General features: G+C 40.1%; 2 protein-coding genes across 2 annotated transcripts in view; both read left to right on the top strand.

The window, feature by feature from the left end:
• The window catches only part of LOC114149750 (protein NLRC5-like), a 1,536,511-nt gene extending 1,521,548 nt beyond the window's left edge, over nucleotides 1-14,963 (top strand). Inside the window, exons 29-32 of the mRNA XM_028025804.1 lie at nucleotides 5,116-5,289; nucleotides 5,369-5,542; nucleotides 14,116-14,162; nucleotides 14,312-14,963. Coding sequence (XP_027881605.1) covers nucleotides 5,116-5,289; nucleotides 5,369-5,542; nucleotides 14,116-14,162; nucleotides 14,312-14,844 — 928 coding nt within the window. The 3' untranslated portion in view covers nucleotides 14,845-14,963. The remainder of the gene's footprint in view (nucleotides 1-5,115; nucleotides 5,290-5,368; nucleotides 5,543-14,115; nucleotides 14,163-14,311) is intronic.
• The window catches only part of LOC114149904 (NLR family CARD domain-containing protein 3-like), a 37,513-nt gene that overhangs the window by 976 nt on the left and 9,920 nt on the right, over nucleotides 1-26,617 (top strand). The window contains exons 2-9 of the mRNA XM_028026014.1: nucleotides 4,782-4,783; nucleotides 20,168-20,259; nucleotides 20,364-20,449; nucleotides 21,165-21,296; nucleotides 21,431-21,556; nucleotides 23,843-23,921; nucleotides 24,081-24,312; nucleotides 24,454-26,236. Of these exons, the coding sequence (XP_027881815.1) occupies nucleotides 21,208-21,296; nucleotides 21,431-21,556; nucleotides 23,843-23,921; nucleotides 24,081-24,312; nucleotides 24,454-26,236 (2,309 nt within the window). The 5' untranslated portion in view covers nucleotides 4,782-4,783; nucleotides 20,168-20,259; nucleotides 20,364-20,449; nucleotides 21,165-21,207. The remainder of the gene's footprint in view (nucleotides 1-4,781; nucleotides 4,784-20,167; nucleotides 20,260-20,363; nucleotides 20,450-21,164; nucleotides 21,297-21,430; nucleotides 21,557-23,842; nucleotides 23,922-24,080; nucleotides 24,313-24,453; nucleotides 26,237-26,617) is intronic.

The raw sequence follows: 26,617 nt of genomic DNA, 5'->3' as shown, positions 1-26,617 counted from the left end.
ATGAAGCTGCTGCTGCTAATCATCATGTTTCTATCGGGATCCATCAGAGAGTCAATCCAGAACCAGAACCAGAACCCAGCTGTGTGTCCTTTAAGAGCAACTGGTCAAAGGATGAGATAATTGACTTTAAATCTCCTAGAGCTCCACCATCAGAAAGCAGAGCTGCTGTATTTGTTCTGTTTTTATCTGTCATTGTGGCCATGTGACGATACCATAGCCACAATGTCATGGAAACATTTGATTGGAAAGGACTCCTGGTTCTTCTCCATGTCAGAGCTGAACACTAACATCACCAAACTTCTCTCAGTCATTTCAAACCAACATGTATGTGTCAGTAACAGATCTTTCTGCTCTTTAAACAAGGCTGGCCATTATTCAGGAGGATCAATGATCAGAAACATGTTAGAGGATTGGATCAGTTCTGATGAAAATCATTTAGAACATCAAGTTCATAATCTGTCTGGTTTTGCAGTGTGTCACAGCTCTTTATTTTACAATCAGATATGTTCTACTCCCTTCATAGGTAATGTGAGTTCTTCAATAGGTAAAGCCACCATGGGCATCCAGCACAGGACGAAGGGAGAAAATGTAATGTCCAAACTTGCGGCAAAGTTTGCCAGGCCAGGAATCGAACCTGCGACAGTTGCGTTGAGGACTAAGGCCTCCATATGTGGATTGTGCTTAACCCCTGCGCCACCTCAGCACCCCACGCCTGCTCTGTTCTAATGAAAACACCTTAATATCTTCATTTCTGGTTGTTGACGATGTTCTGCTGCTTCCTGGCTCCATGTGAGATTAACAGCAGAACACATTTCCACAACACACTGGGAAATACCTTGTAAAGCCAGTCTGGTCAATCAGGACTTGGTTCCTGTGTGCATTAGGAGAGTAGATAAGCAGGGAAGGAAAGCTTCATGATGTGGTTGGTGAGATCTGCTGGAACCTTTACCTTCTGATTGTGTCTGTGTGAACAGATAAAATGTGAGTTCACTGACTTCCAGGAATCTACAGGATCCATTTAAAAGTCCTCTCTATAACATCCAGGAGAGGACCCCACATGGACACACACCCACATATCTCAGACTTCCTCCATGTCTACATCACCTCAGATCTAGTCATCAGGACATGATTGATGTCCCACACTGTCCTGAAGACCTGTGTGGACAGAGCCTTCACTTCTACTGTCCCCAAGCTCTGGGACACTCTCTCCACCAGCATCAGATCTGTGTGGAATGTTTGAAGTTCATGTTCAGCACCAATTTTTCAAAATGTCTACTGGGTGATTCTGGTGTTACTGCTCTTCATCCTTGTAGTTCATCTTCCTCTTTTTAACTTCTCTCTATGGTGCTTGGGGTTTTCTGCTATAAGGAATTTTAATGTAAAACTCTTGGTGAATTAATCTTTGAATACTGCTGTATAAATATTTCTTGACTTCCCAATTGTTCCTGTTTCTGTCACAGAGTGGACCAGCAGAGTTCAGAGTTTCCCAGTGGCCCATCTGTCCAGCAGCATAAAACACAGCTGGACTCCATATTTATGGTCTGTAAATGAACAACTATTTTTCCATGGGTTCTGTTCACATTTATCTCCATGCTACTCTGTGTAGACCAAAGGACTGTCAGTCTGTCAAACACCCATCTGGTGTTTGGCTCATGATGTTTCCTTCATCTATTATTTTGTTCCAGCTGCTGGAGGACAACATTGTCACTTTTGTGAAGAACGAGCTTAAGAAGATCCAGAAGGTTCTGAGTCCAGATGATCAAGAATCCTCAGAGAGTCAGAGAGATGATTATGAGGTGCTGAAAAATGATGATGAAGAGCATAGGGGGAGCAGCAGAGAGGCAGTGATGAAGATCACACTGAACTTCCTGAGGAGGATGAAGCAGGAGGAGCTGGCTGACCGTCTGCAGAGCAGTAAGAAGATTTCTACTAAGATTTTACCTGATTGTTACGACCCGTCTAGGGGTGGTCAGATCATAACATGAAAGGTCTCTCCTTGTCCCATCCTAAGCAACCAACACACACAAAGTTAAACATTTTACAGAGATATTTATTAAAAATATACATATGTCTTTGATTTAGATATGACAAAAATGGAGCATATAACTTCAGAATGAGCTAGTGCCAAAACAACAAACAAAATAAACTATCTGAATAATAATCAACTTACCTAACTGAAAATAAATAAACCAAATGACAAAAACTTACCTCCCTAACTAAAAAAACAGGAAAGAACTAATGTAACATAAATGGCAGCTCACTCCTACAAACTCCAAACCAAGATGTTTAACAAACAAAACACACAGTGTGGCCGGTTGAGATGAGCAGAGGAGGGATCCTCCAGGAAGTCCACGTCAGCAGCTTTTATACTCGTCACATCCGAGAAGCCACCAATCGGACGTCCCCCGTCGTCCTCCAGGCACCAATCAAAAGCAGGCACCTGCATACTCGGTTGCATAATCAGATTTAACAACCCCAGTCATAACATTGATAAATAAATCACATATTTACTGATAACTGAAGAGATGGAATCACATTTATTGAAATCATCATCAGTAGATGGTTTTATTTTTTTTATTAAGCTCCTTATTTTACATGTGTTAATTTAGAACATCTTGCTGCAGTTTGTTGACATCAACTTAAATCTGTTCTGAAGAAGTTTCAGTCTCTGAGGGGATTACTAAAACAGGAAGCCCATCCCTTCTGAACCAGATCTACACAGAGCTCTACATCACAGAGGGAGGGACTGGAGAGGTTAATGATAACATGAGGTCAAACAGATTGAAACAGCATCCAGGAAACTACACAGACCAGAAACAACAATCAGACAAGAAGACATCTTTAAAGTCCCATCTAGAAGAGGGGAGGTCATTGAACCCCCTTCTTCTGGGGGTTCAATGACCCCCCAGTACCCTTTCTGAGTTTTTGAGGAAAAGATTCAGAGATGAGGAGCAGGCCAGCAGGATCATCTCCCACATGAAGATGTCACAAAGCCTCCACATCATGTGCCAAATGATGTGGAGGCCAGACTGGATCACTCTAGCAGTGATCCAGTCTTCTGCTGGATCACTGCTCTGGAGACCAGAGAGGGAGGAGAGTTGCCCAGCAGCCTGACTGAGATGTACATCCACTTCCTGGTGGTTCAGACCAAAGTGAAGAAGGTCAAGTTTGCTGGAGATGCAGAAACTAATCCACACTGGAGTAGGAAGATGATTGAGTCTCTGGGAGACAAAATCTGGTCAAACTGGCTTTTGACCAGATGCAGAAAGGAAACGTGATCTTCTATGAATCAGACCTGACAAGATGTGGCATTGATATCAGAGCAGCCAGAACAGTGTCTTCTGATGTCAGCCAGACACTGATGGAATCAGAACAGAACAATGATCAGAACAGTGATGACAAAGGGTGTGGCCTTAACACAGAGGTTCACTCTGGACTGGGCTAAAGACAAAGCTCACCAGAATATCCACTTCATATTTCCATTCACTTTCAGAGAGCTGAATATGCTGAAAGAAAAAAAAGTTCAGCTTGGTGGAACTTGTTCATCACTTTTTTACAGAAACCAAAGAAATTGACAACTTTGAACACTTTCAGGTTCTGTTCATCTTTGATGGTTTGGATGAGAGTCGACTTCCTCTGGACTTCCACAACAAGGAGATCCTGACTGATGCTACAGAGTCCACCTCAGTGGATGTTCTGCTGACAAGGTTTGCTGATAAACATCATCATTGGGAAACTGCTTCCCTCTGCTCTGACCACCCCTGGATAATCATACGACTTTCAGCAGCCAATCAGATCCCTTCTCAGTGTGTTGGCATGGTGACAGAGATCAGAGGGTTCAATGACCCACAGAAGGAGGAGTACTTCAGGAAGAGAAGTACTCAGGCCAGCAGGATCATCTCCCATATGAAGACGTCACAAAGCCTCCACATCATGTGCCAAATGATGTGAAGGCCTGACTGGATCACTCTAGCAGTGATCCAGTCTTCTGTTGGATCACTGCTCTGGGGACCAGAGAGGGAGGAGATTTGCCCAGCAGCCTGACTGAGATGTATATCCACTTCCTGGTGGTGCAGACCAAAATGAAGAAGGTTTTCAGTGTGGAAACTGAGCCACACTGGAGTCCAGAGAGCAGGAAGATGATTGAGTCTATGGGAAAACTGGCTTTTGATTAGATGCAGAAAGGAAACCTGATCTTCTATGAATCAGACACTGACAGAGTGTGGTATCGATATCAGAGCAGCCTCAGTGTACTCAGGAGTGTTCACACAGATCTTTCAAGAGGAGAGAGGGCTATACCAGGACAAGGTGTTCTGCTTCATCCATCTGAGTGTTCAGGAGATTTTGGCTGCTCTTCATGTTCATCTGACATTCAACAACTATGGTGCCAGTCTGATGAAAGAAACAAAAACATCTAAGAATTAAGGAATTAAGAATTATTTAATAAGCCTAAACTAACATCTCTCCACCAGAGAGCTGTTGACCAGGCCTTACAGAGTCCAAATGGACACTTGTACTTGTTCCTCCACGTGATTCTGGGACTTTCACTGCAGACCAATCACATACTCCTAAAAGGTCTGCTGACACACACAGAAAGTATTTTACAAACCAATCAGGAAACAATACAATACATCAAGAAGATCAGTCAGAATGAGTCTGCAGAGAAAAGCATCAATCTGTTCCACTGTCTGAATGAACTGAATTATCGTTCTCTAGTGAAGGAGATCCAACAGTCTCTGAGTTCAGGGAATCTCTCCACAGATAAACCGTCTCCTGCTAAGTGGTCAGCTCGGGGTTTCAGCTTAGCGTCATCAGGAAACGATCTGGTTGTGTTTGACCTGAAGAAATACTCTGCTTCAGAGGAGGTTCTTCTGGGGCTGCTACCAGTGGTTAAAGCCTCCAACAAAGCTCTGTAAGTACACAGATTGCTACTGCATTTATTGTTGATTGAGGGGAAAATCACTAATGATGTGTTAAGTTTTGATTCATGTTGTATTAGTTTATTTAAGTGAAGCAGTTCCTTCAGTCTTTCCAAGGAGAACATTGTTGACTGGAAAGTAAAACATAAATTTAGAAGAATTGTTTAATTATCAATTTGTCTCTCTGTCTCCTCAGACTGAGTGTCTGTAACCTCTCAGAGAGAAGCTGTGAAGCTCTGTCCTCAGTTCTCAGCTCCCAGTCCTCCAGTCTCAGAGAACTGGACCTGAGTATCAACAACCTGCAGGATTCAGGAGTGAAGCTTCTCTCTGCTGGACTGAAGAGTCCAAACTGCAACCTGGAAACTCTCAAGTAACTCTGAGCAGCCAGCCAGCTGTTCAGACCTTAATGTTCTCATATTCTTATCATGTGATGAATTGTGTGTCTGCAGCTTATCAGGCTGTTTGATCTCAAAGAAAGGCTGTGCTTTTCTGGCCTCAGCTCTGACCTCCAACCCCTCCCATCTGAAAGAGTTGGACCTGAGCTACAATCATCCAGGAGGATCAGGAGTGAAGTTGCTGTCGGCTGGACTGATGGATCCATACTGGAGACTGGAAGCTCTCAGGTATGGAGGAACCTGCTGCAGGAGCAGAGAAGGTCTGATAGAGGAGGAAGAGGGAGAAATGTCTTTAGTCAGTCTGCTGGAAAACATTTAGTTTGAAGCTAAATATTTACTTTGCAAATTAAATATCTAGTAATTATAAAAGCTTTGGTATTTATAATGAATGAATAACATGGTAAAAATGTGACTTGACATTCTGAACCCCATTTTATCTCTTATGTAAGGCTAAATAACTCAAATTATTGAGTATTATTGTCAATTTTGATTGTGTAACTTTTAAAATGGCATCTCATTAAAACTGTAGTAATCTTTCCCATGGTACTGTATGAACTTGGGAAACCGACCCATCTACTGGAACCACAATAACATGGTAGTCAGAGCAGCAGGGGGCCAAATATAGCTCCATGTGGAACCAAGAGGTTGGAGAGAGAAAATCAGTTTGAAACTGTTTCCTATCAGAGTTCAGTTTGTCTCTGTCTTCACAAACCAGGAACATCATGGGCTGGGCGGGGCTTCCACTGATGGGTCCACTGAGAAAATACAAGAAGCTGATTGGCTGATGGACATGAAGTTAAAATATACAGATAAACAACGTCATAAAGCAGATATTATCTGTATCTGAGGAAATGTAGATTTTAGAATAAGTGGAAATGTTTCAGTGATGGGAATGAATGAACAGGAGCAGGATGAACAATATCTAGAAAACCTTATCGACATTCAGTTAAAAAAGTAGAGGAACTGATCTAGAATGTATATAATATTTAGTCAGAGGCTTCTTGAAATTCCCCATAATGCCAAGAGCTCTTTTATGCCAACAGCCATCATCATCTACTACATCTCTGAAGAATTTTAATTAATGAGTTAAAGCAACATTTAATTTCCCAATAAAGTAATATTGAATATGAATATGGCAATAGAAAGAATAATAAATGTGATGAAATAAACTAGAGATAACTATTATAAACATTACATTAGAATCAGTGTGAGCCGCCACAACAGCCTTAATCCAATGGACAAGCTGGTGTTTTCCCTCAAACCAGCTCTGATGCTGATCCTCAAACTGAGCCTGATGCTGATCTTCAGCCCAGCCTTGATTCTCCGGCTTCATTGGACTCTTTCTGTTAAAACTGACATGGGATTAATTTAGTTCATAGAGGAATTTAATATTTCTCTTGCCAGCCTCCTTGTTGCCTTTAGTTCAGTCCTTCATGGCTGGAGGCCCATCTATAGACTGAACCAGTTCACAACAAAAGGCAACATAATTATATATAAAACAGTCCCTTAAATTAGTAAAAGAGGAACATTGTTGACTGGGAAAAAAGACACATTTTAAAGAATTGTTTAATAACAGATTTTTCTCCCTGTTTCCTCAGACTGAGTGACTGTAACCTCTCAGAGAGAAGCTGTGAAGCTCTGTCCTCAGTTCTCAGCTCCCAGTCCTCCAGTCTCAGAGAACTGGACCTGAGTAACAACAACCTGCAGGATTCAGGAGTGAAGCTTCTCTCTGCTGGACTGAAGAGTCCAAACTGCAACCTGGAAACTCTCAGGTGAAATATTCTCAACCCTAGTGAAGCCATATTTCTGTCCATTAACCCCCATCAGAAATTATGTAATATTTATTTCAATAGCAGATTTAGTTGGGAATTCTGTCAATCTTTTAAAGAAGAACCAAATTGTCTGTAAAGATAGATAAAAATTTTGATGAATTGTTTAATAACAGATTTTTCTCTCTGTCTCCTCAGACTGAGTGGCTGTAACCTCTCAGAGAGAAGCTGTGAAGCTCTGTCCTCAGTTCTCAGCTCCCAGTTCTCCAGTCTCAGAGAACTGGACCTGAGTAACAACAACCTGCAGGATTCAGGAGTGAAGTTTCTCTCTGCTGGACTGAAGAGTCCAAACTGCAACCTGGAAACTCTCGGGTACAATGTTCTCAGGCCTAGTGATTTCTATCCACTAGCTGCTAAAAGAGATACACTATACTGGCAAAAGTATTTGACCACCCATCCAAATGATCGGAATCCGGTGTTCCAATAATTTCTATGGCCACAGGTGTATGACAGTAAGCACCTAGGCATGCAGACTGTTTTCACAAACATTTGTGAATGAATTTGTTGCTCTCAGGATCTCTGTGAATTCCAGCATAGAACTGTGATAGGATCTGCAACAAGTGACTAACAAGTATCTACACAAAACATTGCTGGTTCTCATTTACCCCAGGCTGAGAACCAAGAAGAGAGATATTTAGGAAGGCAGCAGTCAGGTTTCCATTGATAGTGTAACTCTGGATACTTGATAGATTGCTGCATCCTAGGCGCACAAATGAACATTATTGCAGATCCTTCCTCCCAGCAGTTGTTAGACTTTCTAACCAGAACTGCTCCCAACAAGCACATTAATTATTCATACCCTGACTGTTACATGCAGTCTTTTGAAGTTTCTTTTAAATAGTCTACCACTGTTTCAACATACAAATATGTTGTGTTTGATTACATATAATTATAAATTTCCGTACTCAGCTGCACATTTCTTTCAAACTGATTATGCTATCTTTATTAAATGTACAGCATTATTATTTCTCTGCTTTAAATGTGTCCTTACTCTACAGTCTCCTATTATTTTTTGTTTTTTCCTTTTCTTGAATATCTGATTCTTCTATTTACAGTAAAGTTGCTGCTCGTAAATCTGATCTCCCTGCTGTGGAACAATGAAGGAAGTTTTTATTCTGATTTGTTATATAAGTGACAAATGTTGATTTTTTTTTGCTCATGCAATGGAATTAGAGTGTTATTACTATTTCATCTTATTGACAGATCAAACACAATTTATTGACTTTTTTCCTCTCATTAAAATGACCAGTTCAGACCTTGGATTCTACCTCAATGTTCTCATATTCTTATCATGTGATGAATTGTGTGTCTGCAGCTTATCAGCTTCTTTGATCTCAGAGGAAGGCTGTGCTTCTCTGGCATTAGCTCTGGCCTCAAAAACCTCCCATCTGAAAGAGTTGGACCTGAGCTACAATCATCCAGGAGACTCAGGAGTGAAGCTGCTGTCGGCTGGACTGAAGGATCCACACTGGAGACTGGAAGCTCTCAGGTATGGAGGAACCTGCTGCAGGAGCAGAGAAGGTCTGATAGAGGAGGAAGAGGGAGAAATGTCTTTAGACAGTCTGCTGGGAAATATTTAGTTTGAAGCTAAGTATTTAGTTTGACAATTCAATATTTAGTTTGCAAAACTGTATATTCTGACCCTACCTTTATCTATTATTACAGTTAAATAACTAAAATTATTTCTTTTAATTTTGACTGTGTGACTTTGCAAACAGCCGCCCATTTAAACTGTAGGAATCTTTCACATGGTACTGTATGAACTTGGGAAACCGACCCATCTACTGGAACCACGATGACATGGTAGTCAGAGCAGCAGGGGGCCAAATATAGCTCCATGTAGAACCAAGAGGTTGGAGAGAGAAAATCAGTTTGAAACTGTTTCCTATCAGAGTTCAGTTTGTCTCTCTGTCTTCACAAACCAGGAGCATCATGGGCTGGGCGGGGCTTCCACTGATGGATCTACTGAGAAAATACAAGAAGCTGATTGGCTGATGGACTGGAAGTTAAAAATATGCAGATAAATGACATCATAAAGCAGAAATTATTGGTGCTGAAGAGACATGACAAAATGTTTCAGTTACAGAAAGAAATAGAAAGATGAGCAACATCTAGAAAAGACTAACTATATTCAGATAAATAAGTAGAGGAACTGATCTAGAATTTGTAGCAATATAAACAATAAAAATTAATCTGAAATAAACTAAAGATAACAATTATGAAAGTTAGATTAGAATGAGTTAATCTAGATTAAACGTCTAGATAATCAGTAATATGTGGTGACGATAATGCACATGGAATATGTTGGGATGGAAACAAAACAGTAAATGGAGAAACAGCAGAAGAATATTAAGAATATTAGAATATTAGAACCATATTTCTATAAAGCATTGCTGTATACATCACATCCAAGTCGCGTTGCACTTTTGTGATTTGTTCGTTAGTTTGAAAGTAATCAATGATTCTGGTGGCGCCTTTGCCTGCCTGATAGCATGAACTGCTAGCTTTCAAATATTCACCATCAAATCTGAAAAAAACAACATATTGAGGCAGTTTAAGCTGCTAAACGCTGTCTGACTTTTGGGTGTGGAATTGATTTCAGTTAGAGAAGTTTTATGTAATCTTACCAATTCTTTTTTAAATTGACTGCAATAAATAAACACAATTTATTGTAAATAGTTCTAAGCTAGAGTGAACTGGCAGTAACGTTGATTCCTGCGGTCGGGGCTCATGGATCACAGTGTCTCCTGCCATGAATGTCCCAGTGATGTTAAACTAGAACTGTTCCAGTTCCTAAATTCTAATAGCAGAATCTTTTAATCCATGTTTCAGATTTGTGAAACCTTTATTTGATTTGTGAAACTTTACTAAAGTTCAGATTACAGTTTACACTTGTTCCATGCAATTATTTTCAAATTCAAGTTCAATTCTAATTAAATCCACTTTATGAATCCCAAATGGAAATTAAATGTTGGTGTAACTCATTAATTCTTCAAAGAGTTATTGTAGAAGGTGATGGCTCCTGGAAGGAAAGATCTTCTGCAGCGGTTTGTTAAGTTAAGTGAAGTTTCACAAATCAAATACAGGTTTCACAAATCCCAAACATGGATAAAATATTCTGCTAAGAGTTGAGAATAATCCAGTCCAGATATGAACAGCCTACGTGTTGTGGTTTTGAAATTAGAGCAGTACTAATATAAACTACATGTAAAAACGAGTAAAAATTGCACTTTATTGAAGTTTCACAAATCAGAAAAAGGTTTCTGTCAGGTTCAACCTTAATAAAAGAAAGAAGAAAGACAAATTAATTAATTTTACTTGCGAGGAGAGCAGAGAGGAGAGACTGATTTTCACAGTCTCCAAACTCGCTCTGAGAATCCTCTCTTGCTTCTCCTCCTTTATTTTGCAATCATGATGCCCTAATTTACATTAGCCACCAGCTGGACTGAAAAGGGTGGGGGACACATAACATCCAGCTGGTAGCACACACTCGTAAATCTTCTCTTAACAAAGAATCTCCTGTCTTAAGTACATGTGAGGACTTCAAAGCAGTTCCCGTGTCTCTGGGTCACAATCATTGATCCTTTAGCCTTTGGTGTTTTTCCTACCAGGTCAGTTCTCAGTTTGGCACGCTTATAGCTTCCTGCAGACATCCCTCACAAGGCAGACATTCCAGAAACAGATATAGAGTCTAACAGTCATTAAATATAATGATTAATATTTATATAGGTTATTTTAATTCTATTAGCTTCACAAACATGGTTTAAGGTATTCTGCTTTTAGAGAAGAAAAATGAAGTCCGGGTGTGAAGTGTCTAGGTTTTGCAGGTTTTTAACTACAGTAGATTTAAAATGCAGAAGATAGTGAACAATTAAAAATTTAAATTAGGTCGAATTGCCATTTAGGCATTTTCCGAAGAATAAGCTGGAATCGGGAACCAACTTCAGCTTTGTTTTGTTAAACATATTTTTCATCAAACCCACATTTCTGCCATAAGGTTTTTGTATTGGTCTGTAATCTGACAAGAAGGCAGTTCTGATCAGATTACAGAGCAGTTTTATGAGGTGTAAGAAACAAATCATCATCATTAACAAATAAAATCTTTAAAACAGTTTGTGGGGAATTATTCTGTATGATGTGTTTAACTTGTGAGCTGAGTTACTGAAATACTTTTCATAAATATTCTAATTTATTGAAAATGACTGTTGTAGTGTTCTCATCAAAAGTGTAACAACTCCGACTAAACACCAAGGTAAACCACAGCAAATTGATGAGAGGGAGACGTGTAGCAAGATTGAACATTTACTGTCGACTTCCACGTATCATAAGCTGGGTGAAAACTGTAAACAGAACAAACAATACAAACTTAGTTATGTGTCCTAAGAAACTTACAGTACATACATAAACTCTGCAGTTATATGCAATCCACTATGAATGGTTAAACAAGAATATCCGCCGCCATAACTAAACATTAACATCTTCGTAAAATAATATCTGATACATCTTACACAACATGTATGTTATCAGAAAATAACACTTACAGCATTGCTTCGCCTTAATTTCTCGCGGATGGCACAGGATTAAATGCTGAAGACACAACACATTCAGCAATGCTTGCTGCAGCTCACGGAGAAAACCGGAAATTACCAAACAGGAAGTCCGTGGCAGACAACACAGTAATTCTTCAAAATAAAAGCCTTCGCACTTATTGCGATTACAAATAACTTACAATGGCATTAACACAATAACCATAAACTATTAACGAAAAATGCTGTCAAAGCAGCACAACTGTAGTTAAGGACTGTTAGAGAGACGCAGGTCATCCTGATATTCTGATGCATAGAATCACAAATCTAAATATAAACTGTCACAGAGAGTAAACACAATAAAACATGATTTATCTGCAGCATTGATCATTAAATGGCTCATTATTGATGTATTCAAATTAAATATGATAAGTACACTAAATGATATTGTATTAGCCATTAGAAAATACATTCAGAAAATACTTTTACTTTTAGTACTTTAAGTATTTATAAAAGCCCAAACTTTCTTAGTTTTACTCAAGTGAAAATGTTAATGTGATTCTTTTATTAGAGAACATTTTTGTCTGTTTATTTGTACTTTTACTTCAGTACATTGTTTGAGTTCTTTTCTCCTGATGTCTGGTGAACAGCCAGTAGGTGGCGCTAGAGTCAGGAGGAGAAAGAACGAGATCGCGGATACAAGCGGCCGAAATGGGTTTTCTACGTAGGGTGGCTGGGCTCTCCCTTAGAGATAGGGTGAGAAGCTCAATCATCCGGGAGGGACTCAGAGTAGAGCCGCTGCTCCTTCACATCGAGAGGAGCCAGTTGAGGTGGCTCGGGCATCTGGTCAGGATGCCTCCTGGACGCCTCCCTGGTGAGGTGTTCCGGGCACGTCCCACCGGGAGGAGGCCCCGGGGAAGACCCAGGACACGCTGGAGGGACTATGTCTCTCGGCTGGCCTGGGAACGCTTCGGGATTCCCCCGGAGGAGCTAGAAGAAGTGGCCGGGGAGAGGGAAGTCTGGGCCTCCCTTCTGAAGCTGCTACCCCCGCGACCCGACCTCGGATAAGCGGAAGAAAATGGATGGATGGATGGATATTGTTAATATTTAAAAATATTTATTCAAGTAAAAATGTTAATGTGGTTCTTTTACTAGAGAACATTTTTGTCTGTTTATTTGTACTTTTACTTCAGTACATTGTTTGAGTTCTTTTTCCACCTCTGGTGAACAGCCAGTAGGTGGCGCTAGAGTCAGGAGGAGGCAGCCTGGAGAAAAGGCTGTTCCTCCATGATCTGTTTCCAAGCAGTCAGAGTGTAGAAGTTGAGAGCTGGAGAAGTTTCCTCCTGTTGCTGCAGCAGCAGAGATGTTCTGCTTCATGGACTAAATCAGGTTGGAAAGAGGAGAGATCTTTACTGAGCTGCTGGATAAAAGCTTCTGAAACATTTCAACTCTTTCTGGAAACTAATGAGACATAAAAACAATGGATGTTTTTACCATCCAGACCTTTAGAACCAGTTCAGGTCAATAATTCAGTTGTATCTGTGGAAGATGAACAGATTTGATGTGAAATGATGAAATTCTTCATTTCTATCTGATGTTCCAGCAGATCTGTAGAAAATGGAGCTGCAGCTCTCAGATATTTCAGTCGTCATGTTTTCTATCAATGAATCCACTGATTAAAGCAGGAATCTCATCTCCATGTTCTCCTCCAGAGGTTCCCAAGGTTTGTTCCTGGAAGCTGCTGCTGGTTCCTCCAATCCAGGCTCCGCCCCCTTTATAGGAAATCTGTCCATATATGGCGCAAAGAGTCACCTTGATGCTGCAAAGCTTTGTTCAGGGATGAGATGTCAGGATGTTAGTGTCAGTCTGTTCCAGGCTTTAGTTGTTCTCCTCATGAGGAGCTGAAGTCTCTGACAGGAACGTAGAGCTGAACAGGAGAAGAACTTGAAGCTTCTTCTTGGCCTCTGATTGCAACAGCAGTACAATCCAACATTTCTGGATATTACAGTGAGGCCACAGCAGGTTTTCAGCAGCAGGGCTGTTTAGTGTTTCATTCCTTCATCTGTGTGTGGGAGTGTGGATGGAACAGGTATCCAGGTGTTGTGTCAGAGTTTAGATTGATTGTATTTTAATGCTGATTATTAAATCAGGTTGAGCTTCCAGAAATGTTTCCTTAGTTTCCTGATGTCCTTTAAGGTTTCAGTGAGTTTCTTCAGGTTGTTACTGAGGGATTTCCTTTCTCCTCTCTGTTGGAGCTTTTCCTGTGTTTGGAGAAATGAGTTGTGCTGCAGCAGCACCAACTGTCCTTCCTACATCCACTGGAGTTTGCAATCCAAATGTTGTACTGTTCCTGTCTCAGTGGAGGACAATGTGTGTCTGAGAGACATGTAATGTCCATGTTTGCTGCTGAAAGAGACTGATGGTCTGACCCACCTCCTCCTTTCAGGGTGGAGCCTGCTGGAGTCCTATTCTTGACACCAGGTCTGAGGAAGTGTAAGTGTGTTTTTCTTCTGATTCATGACAACAAAGCAGCTCACATTCAACCATCTTCAAACTGTCACATCACTCATTCAGGAGTCATCATCAAAGTGTCAATAAATGATCAATAACTGCAGCTGGATTGTGTTTGTTCTCTCCATCAGATTCCTGTCAACTCACCATCGACACAAACACAGTGAGCAGAAAACTCAAACTGTCTGAAGACATCAGGAAGGTGACATATGTGAAGGAGCTTCAGTCATATCCTGATCATCCAGATAGATTTGATGTTTGGCCTCAGCTGCTGTGTAGAACTGGTCTGACTGGTCGCTGTTACTGGGAGGTCGAGTGGAGAGGAAGAGTTGATATATCAGTGAGTTACAGAAGAATCAGGAGGAAAGGAGACTGTAGAGACTGTTGGTTTGGATATAATGATCATTCCTGGAGTCTGAGATGCTGTGATCGTCTTGGTTACTCTGTCTGTCACAATAACATAGAAACTCGTCTCTCCTCCTCCTCTGTCTCTAACAGAGTAGCAGTGTATGTGGACTGTCCTGCTGGCATTCTGTCCTTCTACAGAGTTTCCTCTGACTCACTGATCCTCCTCCACACCTTCAACACCACATTCACTGAACCTCTGGTTCCTGGTTTTGGGTTCTCGTGGCTCAGGTCCGGTTCCTCAGTGTTTCTGTGCTAAATTGAGTCTAAAGAGTCTAAAGATTTTCCTCCTGTCAGAGAAACTCTCTCACTGTTGAACAGATAGTTCAGTCTCTACAATCTATTTCTTGATGAAACAATTCTGATTGAATCCTTTGAAGCTATTTTTATTACAGTCCTTTAAAGGTGGAAGCTGGGATTATTCCAGGATTATTCCAGGATTTTTCCAGGATTATTCCAGGATCCTCATGTTTTTCTGTTTGTTTCCAGTCAAAGCTTCACACTGAATATCAAGATGTTGTTTCTCTTATTTTTTCCTTTCATTCATCAGATTTCATTGAAATGTTGATCAGTTTTTCTCAATCACTGAACATTTTCTATTTCTATCGGCTCCTATTTTTCTAAACATGTCAGATTTGAATATTAAATCTTCCTTTTGTAAATTTGCTGCAGTTTTTCTTCATGTGTTTTAAATAAAAACATTTTTCTTCTGCATTTGGTTCATTTGCTGCTCATTCTGTTCTTGTCCTGGTCAAATTTAAATATTTACATTAAAAAGATTTTTTCATCAACTCTGCCTTTCAGAAAGTCCTAATTTAAAGTAAAACATTCCCATCCCATGAAGGTCAGAGGTCAATGCTTTGAAGCATAAAGTAGGAAAATCTTCATATTTTCTGTTTCATTCAGAACTTCTACCTGAAACTCAGAACCTGCAGAACATTTTTCTCTTTGGAGAAAAAATCCCAGGAACTGGAAGATCAGAGCAGAATGAAAACTGGAGATCAGTGTTGGACAGAAAAGGTCTGATCGCTGCATCTCTGCTATATTTTACATTTAAATCTGATAACAAAAAGTAAACCTGTTTTTAGTGAATAAACCAACATGGATATGACCCGCCACAGCGCCAACGTGGGCCACACCTGATTCAACCCAAACCGGAAAACAAAGGATTTAACTGGAAAAAGCAAAACCCAGTAAAATCAGCAGCTGGTTGCGATTAAAATGCAGTTTCAATCTGGAGAGACTCACACGGAGAAGAAAATAGCAGTTAAAAAGATTTAATGGTACAATTTCTTTGGCGCTCGGACCCGGCAGAAGACCGTGAGCCGAGGATCGCCGTGAGCAGGCGGTCTGCTCGGCGAGCTCGGGATAGTCTTCCCCCTGGGACCGAAACTGGTGGTGGAGCGGAGCTTGGAGAGGAAGAGCACAAGGGATCCTGGAGGACGACCCTCATGGTGAAGGTGGAGAAGGGGAGGAGGTGGGTCGAAGCACGGCTGACGAGCAGGAAGACCCCAGGGTAGCTCGGACTTTTGAAGGTGTCTTTGGACGACGATTGGCTGGAGCGGCGTGAAGCTCCGGTCCGGATTGGCTGCGGTCGGGCGTAGTGATTAGATGATGTGGTGAAGCTGGTCGAGTCTCCCAGTTTGAATTTTCGCCAAGGCTCCATTTGTTGCAGAGGTTCAAACTTCCTGATGGTGACCTCTCCTCCATCCCTCACCTTGTCTGGCCGGTTTTAATCCTCACTGCAGTGTTAGACTGGAGCTCATCTCTCAGATTAACCAGATTAACACTGAGCTGCAACAGGAACCAAACGTCTCTCCTCCAACTTATTTCACTGATTAATAACAAGGTTGGATAAAAACATTGAGCTGAGCTTCTCATTCCTTAAAGAGTCATGAAGAAAGACTCACCCTGGAACTGCAGAAAAGAAGTTAGAAAGTTTAAAATATATACATTTTGGATTAAAGATGGAAAAAACATATATATTCTAATAAGTGATTTAAATATCTGTTTATTTGTACCTTTTAATCTATACAGCTCTAAAAAGATGTAAATGGTTAAAAGAGAAATCTTCAGAATGTGCCAATTTTTAATCCAATTAATCATCAGAATAATCGATTATATTTGATCATGTAATAGAAAGCATGGTAATAAGTAAATTATCCTAATTATAACTATAAATTAATGTATAAAGTTAAACATAGAGTTATCTAAGCTTTTTGTCAAATCAGATTTAGTTATTTTAGTGAAAATCTCCACATCCAGTTTATGTTATTTATGTTAACCCCTTCACTTTTTGATTTTATGCACATTTTAATTTTGTTGTTTCAGCCTAAAGTTAGCATTATTGAGACATTTAATATATTTATTTAATCTAAATCTTAGACAAAGAACAAAAAATAATTATGATATATTTAACCAATTTCATGAGTTTTCTAGAAAATCCCACAAAAATCTTACATTTGCTCAGTGAAGGTATAGATAACTGTAGTGTAAATTATTCAAAAACCCAACAAGAAAATGTTGATTTTCCCATCTGAAAGCAGGTAAAATGTAGAAAAAGGAACACTGTCAGTCTGTTGAAATCATTCTTTTCTCGCTAAAGAATTTCTAAATATGAACGGGGTTAATAAGCCAGCAGTCTTCTTTGCACTGTGTGTGTAACTTATCTTAAAGCTCTTCTTTCTCTTCTCTCTCTCCCTCCTGCTGTCGGCGTCGCTGCAGTGAAATCCTCCCCGTCTCTCTCCTCCGGCTCCCTGTCAGTCCAACTGGTTCTGGTCTTGGATCTCTGGCTGGTCCAGATCGTCCCTCAGTCAATGTCCATGTTGTCCACAGATGAAACAAGCATCACCAGTTCAGAGTGGTGTCTTCTCCTCTCACAGCTTTGAATCATGTTTATCTTTTCTTTCTCTACGCTGATACTGGACAGCAGACCAGCGGAGGTTGTTAAAGCTCAGTCACACACAGTTTCAGTCCAAATGTCCAACAGGAGACCTGACAGTCGTCCCCTGAATGGAAATGTTTCATCAGTTCTCTGGTGTCAAAAATAAAAATCAGGATCAACAGACACTTCAGTGGCTGGAGGTGATGAAGGTTTTCTTCATCTTCCTGATCTTCTTGATCCACTGGATCTACTGGATCTCTTTCATCAGCTGGTGGTGTGAGAGGGACATCATCTGGTCCATGGAGGACAGGGTTGAGGAGTTGAGGTCAGAGGTCAAATGCACCTCAGTGAGGCTCAGACAGAGGGAAGAAGAAGCAGTAGAAATCAATTAGGGTTTGTTTTGTTTCTTTTCTAGATGAAGGCCTGTAATTTATCAACTAAAGACTTATGTTCAGAAAAAGAAGCATTTCCATTTGTTTAGCATTTTTCTCTTTCTCTTCATCCAACCTTCCAAACTTTCTTCGAGTTTCTCAAGATCAACTAGACTCTTTGTTTGATTTCTTTGCCTCAGTTCACTTCCTCTGCTTCTAATTCTCTTTCTCTTCCTTTCAAAACAGCTTCAATGAACCACCTGCAGGAGAAATGACACTTTTTATCCATTCATTCACACCATGCATATTATTTTCTAATATTTCATTATTTTATAGTGAAACAATTCACCCTGAGCAGGAGAAAAAACCAGGGAACCACTCAGACCAATTCTTCTGAATTAGTGGGGTTTCCTCTTTAGAATACAAATTTTTTAAATTGATTTTTTTGCATTTATTTTTCTTTATCTTTGTAATCTCTATTAATCTGGTCAATCTCAATCCTCAGGGAGAAAGGTTGATCAGATCCTTTACTATTTAAGATTCTAAAATTAATAGTTTTTAAGTTAATTTATTACCTGAGTGAGAGTCTCACCAGATAGCAGTGGATTGAATTTGTTGATCCCAATGTTGGAGCCGTGGAGCCGACCAGCAGCCCTCGTCTCTCTTTAATCCTAATTCAAGTTTGAGGCTGGAGCCGAGTGTCCTGATTGACACCAAATTGTTGTGGAAAAAATTAATTTCCAAGCTCTGTTAGATGAAATCACTCAATCAGGTTTATTTGTGCACAATACAGAGAGTTTGTAAGACAATCAATAATGAAGCAGTTCAGAGTGAAAAGCTCTAACAGGCAGAGTCAACATGCAGGTTTTATATCAAGGATAAGGATCCAAAACATGGAGAGACAGTCTGGTTCCCAAGCAGCTGCAGGAAAGCAACTTCCTACCTTGTGTGTCTTTAACCCAAACAGGTTCTTTAGATGAGAGTTCACAAGCATTTAATGTAACCTGATCAGCAGATGTTAACTTAGAATAATTTTCTCACCAAACAGACACACTTACAGTAGATTGTAATGTTATTGTATATTTTTCCTTAGTTTGGCCCGAAAACTCTGCCATAGAAAATAAAACTAGACATAAATATACAATTTTCCACATATTTTTAATCTAAGAATTTCAATCTTTACATTTGTGGAATACAAGATGTTAGCTTTGTTAGCTTATGTGGTTATGGCGATAATTGTGATATGAATGGTGATTATCATGACTGAGGCACTTTTGATCCTCCATACATCAGCTTTAGTTTATATTAGTTTGCCAATAACATAATTATAAATGGTTGTTGCTTCAAAATAACAAGTTTAATCAGGTTTATTTCTTATAAAGAGCAACAATTTTAAAAATATAAGATGGCAACTTTATTCAGTCAACAGCAGAAGTGTCTGGTTTTACTATTACCACTATTAGTGGACAAAATTCCTGATGTTTCTAATTAATTTTAGTTTTTAAAGTTCAGAGCCTGAACATCACTGAATGGGAGGAGGGCAGATTTCCCAGCCTTCAGTCTAAAGAAGCTCAGCTCTTCTCAGCTCTGAGACATTTTCTGAATAAATCCCAGTCAGTGGAATCTGCAGACCTGCTCAGATCCAAACATCCCATTTTTCAGGAGTCACTGGTTTCATCTGTGTCATTGTTCCAGCTGCTGAGGTCAGAATCCAGCTGTGAAACCTGGAGGTTGAATGTTCAGGTTCTCTCCTCCCAAACATCCCCCCTCCCTCCAGCTGTGGAGAACAGCTGGAAAACAGCTGCATGTGTAAATAATGAGTCTGGAACAAGCTGCCACCTCTCTGCTGCTTGATCTGACTCTGACTTTAAATTCAGGTTGATGATTGAAATGAAATCAGGGTTTCAAGCTGGATCAGCAGAATCTCCTCAGCTGATCCTGGTTTTAAACAGAGACTGTCCTCACTCTGCTCACCACACTAACATAATGATCAATGATTATATAGGAGCTTTAGGAATAATCTGCATTAGAACAATGTGTGGTTTTAGCTGCAGTACTGTGGTGATGTTAAGGACTACAGTTTAGTTTGTTTAATGTTTTGTTCATATTCTGACTGTATTTATAGTCAGACCAGTTACTGCAGCAGGAATCAACCAGCTGCTTTTTTCTCTGGACTCATTTCTCCTCAAATTATGTTGCATAAATAACAACCATGAAAACACAAGATTAAAAAAAACTTAAGAACATAATAAAATATTAGCACAAAGAAAAACAATCAAGTGGTAGCAGAATTATCATCAATAACCATCATGAAACATTTTCATCAGAACTTCTCTCCTTCCTCATGAAGATTTTATCAACCTGCCTCTGATTTTACAGCAAACCTTCTGCTGCTCTGAAAGAAGAAACTACAAACCAGGTGAGCTGTCACATAATCAGTTATTCAACATTTATAACACCTTGACCTTGAAGTCATGTGGTTTATGTCAGGTAAAAGTCCAGTTTTATTGTGTCTCTGTACAGGTGTGGCATTAGTCTGGTTCTACTGCGGTTCTGTTGGGTCTCAGTCAGATGTTCTTCTTCAACTCTTTCAATCGTTTGAACAAACTGTAAGTCTGTTTCTACTTGAAGTTTGTCTACAGAAACTTTTCTACTTGTTTCTGTTCTCTGATGTTTGGAGAAAATATTCACTTCTAAATTCAGCTCAAAGATTTTTCTCCCTGCTGTTTGAAAGTTAATCTACAGGATTATTAAATAATTGATAAAGCGGAAGGAAGAAAACATGATGAACAGCTGATGGTTCTGTTCTTTAAATAAACTGCTTCATGATTTTATTTCCAGGAATCAAACTCCGTGATTCCTGGAGACAGTTCCAGTTGAGACAGTTTCTTGACAGCAAGAAAATGTCAAACACAACAATTTCTTCCTGCTTTGTTTCAAAATGAAATATTATTCTTAAAATGTCTCTGATTCAGTCAGATTACAGTATTAATTAGTTGAACTTTGATGGAGCAGATAATCCACTTTTTCAGGTCACACTTATTGTAATTACTAATTAACTAACTAAAATACTTCCTGTTCAGGTTGAATCAGTGAATGTAAATGTTGCTCCATGTCTCCATCTAGTGGACTGATAGTAGAAGTGCAGCAGCTGATGGCAGCTTCCTCTGCCTCTCTCCTGTCTGACTGCATTCACCTGACACTGATATGAAGCAGAGAAGAAGAGCCAATCAGAGGAGGAGCAGCTGATCTTTTTCCAGCTCTAATGATGTAAAGGATGATCAGAGTTGATGTGCAGATGAATGATGTGTGTTTCCTCTGCAGGTGAAGGTAGAAAGTGTGTGTGAGCTGATGTGAATTCAGCAGCATGGATCAGTTTGAGGACAGAGAGGAGGGAGTCCCTCCCTCTAAAACCACACTGTGTGGGGAAGATGAGAGCCAGAGCAAAGGTCAGAGGTGAGGTCACCATCTCTAACTGTCCACAGCCCTTTTCACACAGCGTTCACTATATCAGGCCAGAACAGACGTGGTGATGAAGCTGCTGCTGCTCCTCTTTGCTGAATAAGTTTTAATCATCATGTTTCTGTCAGGATCCATCAGAGACTCAAACCAGAACCAGAATCAGAACCAGAACCCAGCTGTGTGTCCTTTAAGAGCGACAGGTCAATGGATGCATTCATTGGCTTTAAATCTTCTGGATCTCCACCATCAGAGAGGTGAGCTGTTTCTAACTGCTGTAACTGTTCTGTTTATATCTGTTATTGTGGCCATGTGATGATAACAAGTTCTGTTATTATGAGAACATTACACAGAATTTTAGGTTATTTTCCATTCATATGAATTACATCAATGACACTGATGTCTCCATGGTAACATGAGACCATGGAGGTAGTAAAGTCCAAGTGGATTTTTGGCACTGCAAAAAATAATGTAAGAACTTCTGATTAATAATCAGGTAAATTTAGTTTACAGACGTCTCAATATCTGATCTGATGTTCCCCTGAGATCCGTTTAGCCATCATTCAGGTAGTGATACTGCCCCCTACTGGCCAGTTATTGATACCATACATAAGATGAATGATGAATAACTGGGAAAAAATAACCAGAATAAACTCACTATTTAATCAGGACACACTTACATAAACTATTATTGACATGAACTTTACACTACAAACATTTAATTGTGTTTTCTCCTATTTTGCATCAACTTAATATTTCTAAATGAAAAATGTAGAAAATTTTGATTTTTCTAAAATCCAATAAAATTCCTTGAAATTGATTGTTTATTAAACCAAACATCTAATAAGTTCCACCAATGAGCCAAAACTGTTGCACTGGGATGAAGTTTCATACGCAGGCAAAAGATGTCCAATGTCCAACACTTGATGGTTGATCTTTATATTTTATTTTTCCAGTTGTCAAATAAATAACAAAATCAAACTTTTTATTGCTTTATGCTGCTTCTCCTGCTATGGTAAAAAAAAAATCCATAGGCCCCCATCAATTGTATCAAGGTCTTATACCAGTCCCTATATTAATAGAAAAAAATGGACACCGTTATTTCTGTCTCATTTAGAAAAACAAACAAATAACAAAAATACAAGAAACCTTGTAAATAATACAAAAATATAAAGTTAACTAAGGGTAACACTTTATTTGACGGGGTGTGCATAGGACTGACATGACACTGTCATTAACAAGACATAACACCTGTCAGGAAAATGAAGGAGTCTTTATGAATGTCTATGACTGTTGTCATGAAGTGCCACTCGGGAAATAATGACACTTTTAATGCAAAGTTGCTCTAAAGTTGCATTGAAAGTCTATTAAAAGTGCCAACTTTGCATTAAAGTGTCCTTATTTGCAAAATAATGCAACATCAACACTTTTAATGCAACTTTTAAAGAAACTTTGGATTAAAAGTGTCACTATTCACCGAATGACACTTCATGACAACAAGCAATTCTCCTGGACCTCCTGGACCTCCATCATCAGAGATGTGAGCTGTATCTATTTGCTGTAACTGTGGAAACTGAACCACTAAGAACTCAGATGTTTCCAGTTATATTTACAGAGAGGTTTGATACATTATCTACAGAAATCAGCTGCTCGTGATCTAATGAACATACCTTCATATCTTAATATCTGGGCTGCTGATCATGATGTTCTGCTGTTTCCTGGCTTCATGTCAGACTAAGAGTGGAACATGTTTCCAGAACCCACTGGGAAATACCTGGTAAAGCCAGTCTGGTCCATCAGGACTTGGTTCCTGTGTGCATTGTGAGAGCAGTTCAGCAGGGAAGGAAAGCTTCATGATGTGGTTGGTGAGATCTGCTGGAACTCAACCAAACTGAGCTGATGTGGACCATCAGAGGTTCTGATGATTCTTGCTGGGATCAGCAGGAACATTAAATATTTACAACTACTTTAATCATCAGGTTCACTGCTCACATCCAGATATCACTTCATGGACCTTTACCTTCTGATTGTGTCTGTGTGGACAGATACAATGTGAGCTCACTGGCTTCCAGGGATCTACAGGATCCATTTTAAAATCCTCACTATAACACCCAAGAGAGGATCCCACATGTACACACACCCACATGTCAGACATTCTCCATGTCCACATCACCTCAGATCTAGTCAACAGAACATGATATATGTCCTACACTGTCCTGAAGACATGTGTGGACAGAACCTTCACTTCCACTGTCCCCAAGCTCTGGGACACTGTCTCAACCAGCATCAGATCTGCTGACAGTGTGGACTGTTTGAAGTCCAAGTTCAGCACCAACATTTTAAAATGTCTACTGGCTGATTCTGGTTTTTATGGACTTCATTGTTTTTCATCTTCCTCTTTCTAACTTCTTTGTATTGAGTTTAAGAGATGATCTGTTTTTCTTCTTCAAGGACATTTAATGTGAAACTCTTGGTAATTTTATCTGTGAACACTGCTGGTTGAATATTTCTTGACTTCCTAACTGTTCCTGGTTCCTCCACAGAGTGGACCAGCAGAGCTCAGAGGTTCATAGAGGTCTGTCTACACCACAGCATCAAACACAGCTGGACTCCACATTTATGGTCTGTAAATGAACAACTATTTTTCCGTGGGTTCTGTTCACATTAATCTCCATGCTGCATTTTGTAGACCAGAGGACTGTCAGTCTGTCCAACAAACATCTGGTGTTTTGGCTCCATGATTTCAGTCTGATGTTTTCTTCATCTATTATTCTGTTCCAGATGCTGGAGGACAGCATTGTTACTTTTGTGAAGAACGAGTTGAACAAGCTCAAGAAAGTTCTGAGTCAAGATTACCCAGAATGTTCAGAGAGTCAGATAGAAGATGATGATGAGGTGTTGGAAGATGAGGGAGAAGAGCAGATGAGGATCAGCAGAGAGGCAGTGATGAAGATCACACTGAACTTCCTGAAGAGGATGAAGCAGGAGGAGCTGGCTGACCGTCTGAAGAACAGTAAGAGGATTTCTACAAAGTTTGACCTATAGACAAATCACACATTTACTGATATATGAACAGATGGAATCATAATCATTCAAATCATCATCAGAAGATTGTTTTATTTAGCTCCTTATTTGACTCTTTGTGTTTATTTAGAACATCTTGCTGCAGTTTTTCAACATCAACTTAAATCTGGTCTGAAGAAAAAGTTCCAGTCTGTGTTTGAGGGGATTGCTAAAGCAGGAAGTCCAACCCTTCTGAACCAGATCTACACAGAGCTCTACATCACAGAGGGAGGGACTGGAGAGGTCAATGATGAACATGAGGTCAGACAGATTGAAACAGCATCCAGGAAAACACACAGACCAGAAACAACAATCAAAAGAGAAGACATCTTTAAAGTCCCACCTGGAAGAGCTCAACCAATCAGAACAATGATGACAAAGGGAGTGGCTGGCATTGGGAAAACAGTCCTAACACAGAAGTTCACTCTGGACTGGGCTGAAGACAAAGCCCACCAGAACATCCAGTTCATATTTCCACTCACATTCAGAGAGCTGAATGTGCTGAAGGAGAAAAAGTTCAGCTTGGTGGAACTTGTTCATCACTTCTTTCCTGAAACCAAAGAAATCTGCAGCTTTGAACACTTCCAGGTTCTGTTCATCTTTGATGGCCTGGATGAGAGTCGACTTCCTCTGGACTTCCACAACAAGGAGATCCTGACTGATGCTACAGAGTCCACCTCAGTGGACGTTCTGCTGACAAACCTCATCAGGGGGAAACTGCTTCCTTCTGCTCTGGTCTGGATAACCACACGACCTGCAGCAGCCAATCAGATGCCTCCTCAGTGTGTTGGCATGGTGACAGAGGTCAGAGGGTTCAATGACCCACAGAAGGAGGAGTACTTCAGGAAGAGATTCAGAGATAAGCAGCAGGCCAGCAGGATCATCTCCCATATAAAGACATCACAAAGCCTCCACATCATGTGCCACATCCCAGTCTTCTGCTGGATCACTGCTACAGTTCTGGAGGATGAATTGGAGACCAGAGAGAGAGAAAAGCTGCCCAGCACCCTGACTGATATGTACATCCACTCCCTGGTTGTTCAGAACAAAGTGAAGAAGGTCAAGTATGATGGAGGAGCTGAAACAGATCCACACTGGAGTCCAGAAAGCAGGAAGATGATTGGGTCTCTGGGAAAACTGGCTTTTGATCAGCTGCAGAAAGGAAACCTGATCTTCTATGAATCAGACCTGACAGAGTGTGGCATCGATATCAGAGCAGCCTCAGTGTTCTCAGGAGTGTTCACACAGATCTTTAAAGAGGAGAGAGGTCTGTACCAGGACAAGGTGTTCTGCTTTGTCCATCTGAGTGTTCAGGAGTTTCTGGCTGCTCTTCATGTTCATCTGACCTTCCTCAACTCTGGAGTCAACCTGATGGAAGAAACACAAACATCTTCATTACCTAATAACCTTAGCATAAAGTCTCTACATCAGAGAGCTGTTGACCAGGCCTTACAGAGTCCTAATGGACACCTGGACTTGTTCCTCCGTTTCCTTCTGGGACTTTCGCTGCAGTCCAATCAGAGACTCCTACAAGGTCTGCTGACAGAGACAGGAAGTAGCACAGACACCAATCAAAAAACAGTTAAATACATCAAGAAGAAGATCAGTAAGAATGTGTCTGCAGAGAAAAGCATCAATCTGTTCCACTGTCTGAATGAACTGAATGATCGTTCTCTAGTGGAGGAAATCCAACAGTCTCTGAGTTCAGGAAGTCTCTCCACAGATAAACTGTCTCCTGCTCAGTGGTCAGCTCTGGGTTTCATCTTAGTGTCATCAGGAAAAGATCTGGATGTGTTTGTCCTGAAGAAATACTCTGCTTCAGAGGAGGTTCTTCTGAGGCTTCTGCCAGTGGTTAAAGCCTCCAACAAAGCTCTGTAAGGACACAGATTGTCACTGCATTTATTTTTGATAGAAATCTGCTAATGATAAGGTAAATATTCAAGTTTCAGTTTATATGTTAATGCATTTTCTATTTAAAATGTCCCATTGGTGGGGGACACGTAAACGAGAAACAGACTTCCTTCAGCAGTTGGACATAATGTTGAATACTAAAGCAGCAAAATAACTCCTCTTCATGTTAAAAATGAAATTGGATTCATTTCGTTTATTGTGTAATTTTATAATTCTCTTTCCAACCTTCTTATTGCCTGTAGTTCTGACCTATAAGGCTGGAGGACTAATTATAAAATGAACTACTTTACGACAATCACATATACCTGTGTAAAATAAGATATTTCCATCTCTGTCCTAGAAAA

The sequence above is a fragment of the Xiphophorus couchianus genome, chromosome 8 (genome assembly GCF_001444195.1).
Source record: "Xiphophorus couchianus chromosome 8, X_couchianus-1.0, whole genome shotgun sequence".
In the NCBI taxonomy this organism is placed as follows: domain Eukaryota; kingdom Metazoa; phylum Chordata; class Actinopteri; order Cyprinodontiformes; family Poeciliidae; genus Xiphophorus; species Xiphophorus couchianus.
Note: the sequence above shows the minus strand (reverse complement) of the source record. Positions and strands in the feature narration are given on the sequence as shown.